This window comes from Mchenga conophoros, linkage group LG8, assembly GCF_057382185.1.
Source record: "Mchenga conophoros isolate Kocher_MC1m ecotype Shallow Benthic linkage group LG8, M_conophoros_male_GT1.1, whole genome shotgun sequence".
Taxonomy (NCBI): Eukaryota; Metazoa; Chordata; class Actinopteri; order Cichliformes; family Cichlidae; genus Mchenga; species Mchenga conophoros.
Genome location: NC_140533.1, coordinates 27,795,407 through 27,807,390, shown reverse-complemented (window position 1 = coordinate 27,807,390; position 11,984 = coordinate 27,795,407). Strand labels below are relative to the sequence as shown.

Genomic DNA, 11,984 nt, shown 5'->3' with positions numbered 1-11,984 from the left:
GCCACTGCGTTCAGGTGCAGCTCGGAAAAATCACGCTCATGCTGCTTCCAGCGTGTGTTTAATTCAAACACACATTTCATTATTTGTTTGTACTAAAAACAAGTATGAATATTTGTGAAAGTAAATGATACATAAATCCAGAGTAAAAATCAGCCTGTGCAAAACTGGGAGGAAGCTAAAGCCACGTATAAAGCCCCCTCGAAGAAACCCAAGCACAATAAAGTGGAATAAAATAACCTACACTTCAACTTAAATCTTAAATAAAGAAGCTAAGCTGCTTTATGAAGAAACAGGGAGATGCTGTAATATCCGTGTATGCATTTTCGTAGGAATATTGCAATATGGATTTTTTTCTTATAATTTCATGGAAAATTCCCAAACATTTAGTAAACCTCCCAAAAAGAAGAGTTTTTGTAGGACAGACACGAGAAGACAAACTCTTTTATAAGCCGTTTCATAGCAAACTGAACAAATGAATAAAATACTTTATTTAAAAAGTTATTTTAAAAAATGAATAAAATAATAATGAAAAGTTTTGTGGTTAAACACTGAGAGAATTGGAAATGGGAAACATGGAAATTATCCGAATATCTACGAATGCATTACAAGCACGTTAGCTAAAAAAATGCCACAAAACAAGTAAACAAACAAATAAATAGATTCAGTATTAACGAATTAAAGGCACATTAATAATACCAAATAAACAATAAAACAATAAGGGTTTTATATGCTAACAAATATAAATAGAAATATATGTAGATAAAATAAGAGAAAACCAACCGAATATCACAAAGTAAAATAAAAGATATTCAATAACATTTAACGGATAAAACATGTAAAACCATTCTGGATAAAAATGCACATTTAATACGGTATCAATCAAATTATTGTTTATTATTGCGATATGTAATTAAAATCAGGATTTTCCTAAATTAATAGAATCTTTAATTAGCTCCTCTGTCTCAATAAGAGTTGTAGCGATTACCTCGAGTCCCTGAAGGCAACATCAGCCCAACAGGATCCAAACGAGGCGACTTCCGGGATCCTAATGTACATATTTGCTTTCCTGCTTTTCTCATTCTTCTTCAGTTTGCTTTCGTTTACATATGAGGGACATTCAAGAGACCACAGTCACCTGCATCTTCATGTCACCTGAAGGCAGGAAAGTGATGCTCGTTAACGTGCACCGTTAGCGCGCACAGAGCCCCTTCAGGTCCAGTCAGGATAAATGAGTTCTGGCGTTTATGGAGCAACAGCGACATCCAGTGACTTCACTACAAAAACAGGCCAATCACATACAATTAATGTCAGTACTGTTTATATATATATCGAGTTATTTTAACTTAAGGTTTAAAAGCAAATTATTAAATTTAATAGCAAAAATGCGTATATATTTATTTGTTATAAATTAGCTTCTGCGTAAATACATATGTTATTTTAACTTATATACTTTAGAGAAGCTGTGACAATGAAGTCAATGCTGTAAATGACTCAGTGACAAACTAGCTCAAGGCCACTTTAGCTGTGTATGATCCAGTTTTGCAGCTTGGTACAGAGCCCGCCACTGTGTTTTTGTAAATCACTTTGTAGTGATGGTACTCAAGTAAAATTTGATGCTATCATTTATTTTAAATTGAGATAGAGCACCGTGAAATCTGACTTTTTTTTTTTTTTTTTGAAAAACGGGTATAGCCCCCTGCTGGGCGTCAGAGGTAGTGCAGGTTTAAGTCTAACTTTGTAACATGGGGCGAATTTGGACATTTTCTAGTTTCAGGTCTTGCTAAATACAGCAGGCCTGTGGTCTGCAACCAGAATGAAAAGAGACAACAACAAATAAACTATAAAACACGACCTGTTTGACCAATGAACCACCAAATAAATTCGTAGTCTTCAGGAATAGTTCTCCAGGCTTCTTGAAGGACATTTAAAGCTCTTCTTGGGACGTTGGTGGTTTTTGTTAATCATCCCATCAAGCTCTAAAACACCACTGGCTGAAATCAACCCATGACAGAGTCTACACCATGTTGAACAGGTTTCACACTGTTGTACTTCTCTTCTGACCTCATCCTTACAAATTTTACTTTTTTTTTGTAAACCAAGAAATGTCAGATTTAGAGTCATCACTCCATAAAACCTGCTGCCACAGGTTTCAGTCCAGTTCTTGTGTAGTTTGGCATAGTCAGCCTTTTTCTCCCAGTTTTTGTTCCTTGGAAGCAAAATGTAAAGAAATGAGGGTTGACTCAAGACTTTAGCACAGCACTGTATACACATATATACATATTTGTGTCAGACCACACCCACTAAAATCCCCAAACCATTTCTTGGTACATCAGTAGTGTGAGTTTCCCAACAGATTATGCTGTATGGAAGCAAACACAGTGCAGAAATGTGATATTCAGACAAATATGAACATGTTTTATTTAATCAAACATCCTGATTCATTTAAATCCAATTATAGTTACCTTCAGCATGTAAACACCTGCAGTTCTAGACTGGCTGACATACCACAGATACTGATATGCTCCCTGAAAACTGATGGTGTGGATTACCAGTGATGACTCATTCACATGTACTGTAAACAGCTATTTCTTCACTCTACATCTAGTGGGTCAGCCAGCCAGCTGTCAGCCAATCAGGACTCCTCCCTCCACTGAACAGAATAAACCCCGAGGAGGCTGCCACTCTGCAAGCACGCTCATGCAAAGCCTTCAAACCGAGCCGAGAAGCATCATGAAAACAATGAGAAGCTTTTTCCTCTGCGCGCTGGCCTTCCTGTCAGCAGCTCAGGCTGTGAGGACAATTATTTTTATCTGTTTTTATTTTTTTATTAACTCCAATTTTATGTTAGTCTTCTTTCACGAGGCTTTATTTAACTTTTTAAAATGTTTTCAGGGCCTGCTGGATGAAAGGAGAAGGCGTCAGTTAGCTTTTTCCCCCCACTCCTCCTCTTCCTCGTCTTCGTTCTCCTCGTCCTCTCAGCGTTCAGGTGAGACGCTTTTATTCATCTCCTGAGCATGAAATGTGTAATTTACTTTGGCAGCAAATAAGCAAAGCTGTATTTAGACAGCACACTTCATTCCAGGTGGAAGCACAAAGTGCTGCTCCTATGATTACCTACAATACTGTGCAAAAGTCTTGAGCCACCTGTATTTATTTATATTTTGCCAGCTTGAAAGTCAATATTTGATGTGACTTCTTGTTTTCCTCAGCACAGCCTGAACTGAATTAGCTCTCCAAGCTTAATGTAGGAGATTCAGCGCTTTTGTGTGGCTGTTGGCTGCCGTCTGTTTCATGATCCCACACTGCTTCAGTAATGTTGCATTCTGGGCTCTGTGGGAGGCCAATCCATGACTGTATGACAGGAAGAATGTGAATGTAGGTCAGTGGCTTAAGGGGCTTAACAAACAACAGCAAACATTGTCAGCTACAAAGACTGGACTGAAAACAAATGAAACAGTAGCTTTAAAATAATTAACAAAAGCAATCACTGAGCCTCCCCCCCATCAAAAAAACAAACGAACTAAAATAAATAAAATCACGCAGCAGCAGAAATAAAATGATCATTTGACCCATAAATAGAGTGCTGAAAGGTGAGTCACCTAATGTGAGTCACTGGGTCGTTCCTGTGGTTTGGAGCATACAGCAGCTTCACCTGTACTCACCTGGGAATAACCAGACAGGCTGTTCCAGATTACTTGTGGCTGGTTCACCGCTTACTCACGTATCAGAGAGATAGTGCGTGACCTGGATGTTACTGAGTCAGGTTAGGGTTAGGGTCCAGCCCAGGGTCCAGACTCCCATTTGCCGTCAGAACTTCCTTCATTTTTGCTGACAAAGATTCAACAAAGCGCTAAAAACATTCCTCAGAGATTTAGTCCATGTCGACATGATATCATCATGGTGCAAATTTCCTGTTCCACCACATCCCAAATTTTATCTACTCGATCTGAGGATTGTGATATGGCTACTTATCCCCCTGGAGGCACTCGTTATAAGATGGGCACACTGTGGTTATAAAGGGATGGACGTGGTCAGGTAGGCGGTGAAACTGCTGTGATTGGCTGATTAGATATTTCTTCTTTCTTCTAATGAACTGGCCTGTCAGTCTTACTGCTATACCTTGTATTATATGACCTCTTATTTTCCAGCCACATTCATAATCATAAAATATGCTGTCGATGTGGGTCTCAAAAGTGTCGTCAGCTTTCGTCTTATTTTGTAGGTGAGATTTGTCTCAACGGCGGCACCTCGGTCCCAGCGCTGATTTCTGGTGCACACCTGTTCTGTCGCTGCACTGATGGCTTTGAAGGCACACATTGTGAAACAGGTGAGCAGCTCAACAGCAAACCAAACGTTACTGATAGTTTTCAGATTTTCTAATCGCCCTCACCTGTCATACTGTCACTTCAGTAAAAGCGAGTCACTGCTATGAGGGAGTGGGACTGTACTACAAAGGCACAGCATCTAAAACAGTCAGCGGACAAACATGTTTGCAGTGGGACGAGGAGACCAGGAGGCAGTACCTGCATTTGGACATCAACGCCGGGAAGCACAACTACTGCAGGTCTGAGTTTGGATCTTTGAAGTTTCACATTCCTTTTGCAAAATGTTGGATAGTTGGAAGAAAAAAAATATCAGTGTCTCCCACTAATCAGCTGGGCTCCTTCATATTTTTAAGCGAGTGTAAAAACCACAGCACTTTATCTTCAGCTGTTCTAGCAGTCCGGCTCTTTTAATTCAGGCGTTCATCAACCATAATCTTTAATCGAATAATCTAAACACCAAACATTACAGTTCATGCTACAGATTCCAGTTTTGTGACCAACTAGTCTCAGCAATCAGAGACAGTGCTCATATCAAACCTGTCAGTGTTAGCAGAGACGGTTAGAAAATGTTTTCAGGTCTTTCATGGCCAGATTCCATCATTTATACTCCAACCATTTGCATATGTTCGTCAGGCTGGACTGTTTGTTTACTTGGATGGTTTGTTTTTTATTTTTTTTATTCAGAAATCTTCACTACAGACGTCGTCCGTGGTGTAACGTTTGGAAAAACCTGCAGCTGGTGTGGGAATACTGCGACATGCCGCTTTGCAATTTCAAGCCACGTAAGTGTGTTCTCTGATAGGACTGTTATTAAAGTCAGTGAAGCATTTTTCATTGATGGTGCATCAGTCACTGGAGCAAAAGGAGCCAAATTTATGGGGACCAGGAGGGAGAATAAAAGTCCAAAATCCACCATGGATTCAAAGTATAGGGGTTTTTCCAAATGCAGATGAAAATGTAACTGAATTCTGGAAAATTGGCAAAGAAAAAAAGCTAAATAATCTCTTATTTTGTTTAGAAGGGCATAAATATATTTTCTCAGCAGTTCTTTAAGTCTCACTCTGCTCTGGTGCTGGAGACTTTGAGACTTAGAGTATATAAAAAATCTCCAATGAGAATTTAAAAAATAACCCAGAATTTAAAGGGTTAAATGTTCTGGGAAAATCAAATCTTTAGCATTAAAAAAACCCATTTCTGTCTTATAGTTCCACCTGTGGCTTCACCTGTCCCCACCCAGCCAGAGCACGGTGAGTCCTCACTAACGCCTGTGAATCCCATTCCTCGCTTCTCTCGGCGACACTTTTAAACTTTTTTTCATTTTCCAGTTGCAGAGATGACGACATGTGGCCAGCGCACCAGAAGAAAGCAGCTGAAGATCGTTGGCGGAACAGTTGCCACTGTGGAATCCCACCCGTGGATCGCTGCCATATTTTGGCGCCCTAAATCCAAAGAGAAAGTTTTCCGCTGCGGGGGCAGTCTGATCTCCGCCTGCTGGGTCCTCACAGCTGCCCACTGCTTCCCCGACGGGTAGGAAGTGAGATCATTTACTGGAAATGCAGCAGGTGCTGAGAAATAGCTGTGACTGGACTTGTTTTGTGAATTTGTGTTTCAGAAATAACACCATAGCAGAGCGCTTCACCGTCACCCTGGGGAAAAACGCCCTGAACGAGAGCAACCCGAGCGTGGAGCAAAAATTCAGGGTGGAAAAAATCTTCATCCACGAAGGGTTTGATAATAACGAGGGGAACTTCAACAACGATATTGGTGTGAACACACAAATTAAAACATCTTTTGAAACTAAGTTTTTAATCAAGCAGAGCGTTACTCCAGCCTCACTGCCCACAGTTGCAATGCATCTGCAAGCTGCTTTGCAACCCACTTCCACCCCAGCTGTTGTTCTGTGCGTTTTACTGTCAGGTGCCAAAACAGTCAATCCACCAAATAGAAGTTTCGACAGTTAGAAATAACACTTATCTTTGACTATAATTTAAAATATGGAAAAAATATATATTTATAGCAATACGTGCTGGGGGGGTTTTTCTCAAAAAACTTGAAAAGAATGTTCCGATTTTAGTCTGTTTGCCTCTATCAGTTAATGAAATCTCAACAAAGAGACACTCATCCTTTTTTTAAAAATTGGTTTAGGGGTTAATGTCTTTTTAAAATAATACTTGGCTGCTTAACACCGAGGCTGATACTGCTTCAGATCATTTCCCATTAAAAGGGAGTTCTTCCTCCATACTCTCAGCAAGTGCTGCTCAAAGGGAATCATGTGATCAAGTGTCTCAAATGGTTAAAAGTTTGATTCCTGCCTGAGACATAAATTCCAATTGGGGTTGTGTTAGGAAGAACATCTGGTGTCAAAACTCTGCCAAAATCAAACGTGCAGCACTTTGGTGACCCCTTGTGGCTTCATTTACTTTACTATGGAAACGCTCGGACCCTAAGAAGAATCTTAAACCAGCATCCCACATTAGATGGATTTTAGGATCTAGTTACCTGACAAATTTAGTCATTCTGCAATAAGATTTTAGAATTCTCTTGAATTTCAGAGGCCTTTTTCTTAAAGCTGTAATTCAATCAAAGGTGTGATTGTTGATAATTGTCTTGCAGCTCTGGTGAAGCTGAAGACCAAACTTGGTAAATGTGCTAAGGAGAGCAGCGCTGTGAGGACGGTCTGCCTGCCGCCACCTCAGCAGAGCCTGCAGCCAGGATTCACCTGTGACATTGCTGGATATGGGAAAGAAAGTCACGGTGAGGAGAGTCCTCTGAGCATTGTTCTTACATCTGACAGAAACAAACGTATATCAAGTATGTCTACACTAAAATATTACACCTGTAAGTGAAGCCTGAAGCAAATCGAACATTAACTACTTGCAGATTTATGTGTTCGATCCAATAATAACTTTTGTGCTGTTTCAAGTTGAGCTGATCTGTCCACTGAATGTTTGCACACCGGCTACAAAGTCGGGAATCATTGACACACTCTGAACTTTGTGCTCATTTTTCTTTTGTTATGGGAATATTATTGGAAGCCTTACAAAGACAAGTCACCAGCTATCAGTGTAGCAGAACAAGTGAAGGAAACAGAGGCTCATTTAAAATGCCTAATTTCTGTAACTGCAGCACATAATTATAATTATGTTCACCCTTCAGGGCTTTAACACTCCTCTTCTCTCCAGCTTTGTGGTACAGGTCTCAATACCTAAAAGAGGCTCAGGTGAACCTCCTCGCCGACAACGTGTGCCGAGGGAAGGATTATTACGATAACATGATTACTGATAACATGTTTTGTGCCGCTCGTCCCGACTGGAGTCAGGATGCCTGCGAGGTATTTGCACACGTCTGGTCTCGACTTTGATTCCAGAGGTTGGTTTGTCAGTTTCCTTCAGCGCTGCTTGTCTTTTCTTCCCCCGCAGGGAGACTCAGGAGGCCCTCTGGTGTGCGAAGTCGGAAGCAGGCTCTTCCTGTTTGGAATAATCAGCTGGGGCGACGGCTGCGCCAAAGAGCTGCGTCCCGGTGTTTACACCAGAGTGACCAATTACAACAAATGGATAGAAGCGAAGACTCACCTGGGGTCCATCACCGCTGGAGCCATGTTTCCTCAGAAATGACCTTTAAGGCCCGCCCACATGTAGAGGCATTTGCTGGAGAATATTTCAGGTTGTGGTTATGCATGTAAACCTCATGTTTTGTTTCCACTGGTTGCAGTACAAATTGTTGGTGGTGGTGCTGTTTTTATTGTTCTAGTAGTTGTATAGCAATAATATGTTTATTATTCGTGTGAACAAATCCCAAGACACAACAAAAACTGGCGGTAATTGTAGCCTACGGCCCTATATTTCGGTCTGAGATGTGGGAGTAAGCCACAGTATTAGTACAACATCAAAACATGGAGTCAGAAGACCTGTGAAGCCTTGGACTGAATGCGGTTTTCTAGCCAAGAGATGTTCAGTCAGAAAGAGATCAAACACATTTGTCAAGTGCTGTAGCTGTGGTGTAGCTTTAACACAGCCAGCGTCGGTGTAAATATGTAGCACTCCAGCCAGGTGGCCAGTCAGAGTACTGACACAGAGAGACAACCATTCACACTCAGAAACCTGTGGGAGTAAGCCACAGTATTAGTATCAACATCAAAGGTCAGAAGACCTGTGAAGCCTTGGACTGACTGCGGCTTTCCGGCCAAGAGATGTTCAGTCAGAAAGAGATAATTTGATACGTAATTTGAATGGTAACATCCATCCATCCATCTTCTTCCGCTTATCCGGGGCTGGGTCGTGGGGGCAGCAGCCCAAGCAGAGAAGTTCAGACCTTCCTCTCACCAGCCACCTCCTCTAGCTTCTCTGGGGGAACACCAAGGCGTTCTCAAGCCAGCCAAGAGATATAATCTCTCCAGCGTGTCCTGGGTCTGCAGACCCCGGGGCCTCCTCCCAGTGGGACATGCCCGGAAAACGCCCAGAGGCGCCCAGGAGGCATTCTTGTCAGATGCCCGAACCACCTCAACTGGCTCCTTTTGATATGGAGGAGCAGCCGCTCTACTCTGAGCCCCTCCAGAATGGCCAGCCACCCTTCGGAGGAAGCCCATTTCCGCCGTTTGTATCAGCGATCTCATTCTTTCGGTCACTACCCACAGCTCGTGGCCATAAGTGAGGGTAGGGACGTAGATCGACCGGTAAATTGAGAGCTTCGCTTTTACACTCAGCTCTCTCTTCACCACAATGGACCAGTACAGCGTCCGCATCGCTGCGAAACATCTTTCTGAAAATTCGGCCATTTACCATGTGGCTTAAACATAATCCAGTGCTAACCTTGGAACGGTCGCCTGGACTGCAATAACTCAAAATCTTACCAAGTATATTTGTCTTATTTCTCATCAAAATTATCTCATTACACTTAAAATAAGACACAATCAGCTACAGAGCAACATTTCAGTAAGATTTCGAGTTAACTCGAAATTTTGAGTAAAGTAAGTCAAAATTTCGAGCTACTTTTCTCAAAATTTCGAGTTAATAAGTTGAAATTTCAAGTTATAGATGCTTTTTTTGTTGTTGTTTTTTTGTGGCAGAAACGGGCTTCCATACACCTGTGACCTGATGGATGTTAGCATTAAACACAAGAGACACTAAAACACATCATGAAAAACATGATTTAAGCCCTACAACAGAATAAAAGAAACAAATATAAGAATTAACCCTTTCACACATAGTGGTCACTACAGTTACAGCTATTCAAAGGCTGTGTTCTTGTATTTGTGTCAGTGTTGATGGTATACTTGCACATAAACCACTACATTGGACACTGATGTGTCACTGCATACCCTGCTACCCACTGGTCATTTAATGTTACTGTAGATGTGTGACGTGTTTCACTGTAATTATTGTTATTATTGTTATTTTTCTTAAGCATTTTTATTCATCTTTTCATGCCTAAAGATGATTAAAAATACTTAAGTAAAAAATCCTGATTGAGGTCGTCTTAATTCATGCATGAAACGGTTAAAAGACAAATTAAACATTAAGCGGTTAAGTTAGCATAACAACACCACACAAGTACACAAGCTAACACCAGTAAGCAGTGTTACTTGCTTCACTTGTCAGTGGTTTTAATGTTGTGGCTGACTGATGTGTCTCATGCAATAGAGTGAATACACACTCTGAGTCTCCTAATATGAAAACATGTTACTGTTTCACAAACACACGAGTAAGCAATGGGCTTCAGACTGAGTTAATGTTAGTATTAAAATGAGAATTCAACAAGTTCATTCTTATCTTAAGAGCCAGTGTTACCAGTGTTTTTGCTGGTTTTATCATCTTCCAGTCAGGTTTACCTTAGCTCAAAGTTAAGCACTTTAGAAATCACTCCTGTGCTTCTGCTAGTAAAGTGTTTTGTGTGGAAACTTTAAATCTGCTGTGTTTAAATGAAATGCTGATGTTTTTAGAAACAGAGTAATGTGTAATGCTGTGTGATGGTTATTGTGTCTGTATCTAGTCAGGTCCACACCTACTTATTCACTGGTTTCATTGTAGAAGTTAAGAAATCAAAACTATGTAGTCACACAGATACCGATGACAGACCGGGACACTATTGTTGGTGTGTTGCTCAGGTTCATGAGATCATACCTTGAATAATTTGAACACGGCTCTTCCAGTAGCTGAAACCTGTTAAAATTCAGGAATCTAAAGTGCTTCATTTACACTTGCTGCAGGCTACATCCATGTGTCATACTATATATATTTTGTAATTCAAAGGTCTTCATCTTTGTTCTACACGAGGCTGAAATAAGCAGGTCTGCCCAAACCTGGTTACTGTATCATCTCGAGACATATTTTTGAATTTTTATGGATTCGTCTGCAGATTTTCTTCAGATATTTTCTTCTTTAAATGAAATAAACTTTATTTTACTGTTTTTCTAACATTATTCACTGGATATTATTGAACTTTGGGAATTTCCCTGTTGATGCAAAAACACAACTTTCTGTCTGTCAAACTTTGTTATCTTTAACATTTTCATAGATTCAATCAAAGAAACTGGAACAAATGCTGTGTTTTTCCAACAGACAGATAGTAACAAAGTGCCTAAAGATGCAATTTAAAACTGGTTCTTTGCAGATGGTGAGGGGTTATCAACCAGCGTACTCCTAGTGCTGGTCTGAAGTCTGATAAATGAGGAGCACTGCACCAAGCAGAGCATCGGCATAAAATCTTTACCAAATTAAACATCTGGATTATCAAGAATGGGATTACTTGATCGATCAGGGACCAAGTTAGCAACAACAACTGCTGGCACCAACAGGGTGCCAGTTGGTCAAAGATACAGGTGGAGGAGAGGGGGATGGCATATTTGGAACTAGTGAAAGAACATGCTGGTAGGCTCTTACATACTGTGTGTGCAAGAGCCTACTGTAGGTAGAAGGAAGTAAGGTAGGGAGTATGGCAAGCACGAAGATGCTAAGATTTGTGATCCTGAACTGCTTATCCTGAAGTGGATAAGCAGTTAAGTAAAAGGAGGTCTCAAAATAAAACAGAGCTATGATTCAGGGAATTTCCTGGACGAGCCCCCACTTATCTTACAAGCCTCTTGCATGTAAAAAGCCTAGGAGACACAGTGAGTGTAAGATAAAGTATAGGCAGTACTAACTATAGACTGAGCCTCCGAACAAACCTAACCATGTGTCAAATGAATTTATTTTACAAATTACGGTGGAGTATTTATAATTATACTACATTATTTAACATAAATAGGCAAGAAAAGAAAAAAGGAAAGAAGTTAAGGCCAGGGTCTCCAAGACCAAAATAAGCAACAAATAACCCGACTCTTTAGAGAGTAAAGAAACATATTTCTAGGTTAAAACCAAAAAATACTAAATACAGATAAACTTCCCAGCTGGCCACAAAACAGGAGAAAAATGCGCATAAACAAAAACGGTAGAGAACTCCTCATCTAGCTGCCACTAACAAGTAAAACACTTTACGGACACTTTTTACTGGGGCTATATACAAAGTTACACACAAAGATCTGAATACTGTTCAGCTGTGGCAGTCAGGTGTGAGAAACCTGGAACAGCAGCTCTCTTTCAAAAAGAGGCCAAAGTGTCAGTGAACCTAACCCAGGGGTCCCCAATCCCAGTCCACGAGGGCCGGTGTCCCTGCAGGTTTTAG

General features: G+C 40.7%; 1 protein-coding gene across 1 annotated transcript; it reads left to right on the top strand.

Annotated features, from left to right (window-relative positions):
* Nucleotides 1-2,678: 2,678 nt before the first annotated feature.
* plaub (plasminogen activator, urokinase b) lies at nucleotides 2,679-10,743 on the top strand. Its single transcript, XM_085285392.1, has 11 exons — nucleotides 2,679-2,790; nucleotides 2,893-2,986; nucleotides 4,223-4,327; nucleotides 4,411-4,564; nucleotides 5,010-5,107; nucleotides 5,531-5,572; nucleotides 5,651-5,852; nucleotides 5,938-6,089; nucleotides 6,939-7,079; nucleotides 7,508-7,656; nucleotides 7,745-10,743. The coding sequence occupies exons 1-11, from the start codon at nucleotides 2,698-2,700 to the stop codon at nucleotides 7,937-7,939; spliced, it is 1,425 nt and encodes a 474-aa protein (XP_085141518.1). The 5' UTR covers nucleotides 2,679-2,697; the 3' UTR covers nucleotides 7,940-10,743.
* Nucleotides 10,744-11,984: the final 1,241 nt, after the last annotated feature.

Excerpts from the sequence above, each read along its gene's own strand:
- plaub (XM_085285392.1), top strand. The coding sequence starts at position 2,698 with ATGCAAAGCCTTCAAACCGAGCCGAGAAGCATCATGAAAACAATGAGA. Across the intron at positions 4,565-5,009 it reads GGGAAGCACAACTACTGCAG|AAATCTTCACTACAGACGTC; the intron begins GTCTGAGTTTGG and ends TTTTTTATTCAG. Across the intron at positions 5,573-5,650 it reads CCCCACCCAGCCAGAGCACG|TTGCAGAGATGACGACATGT; the intron begins GTGAGTCCTCAC and ends TTCATTTTCCAG.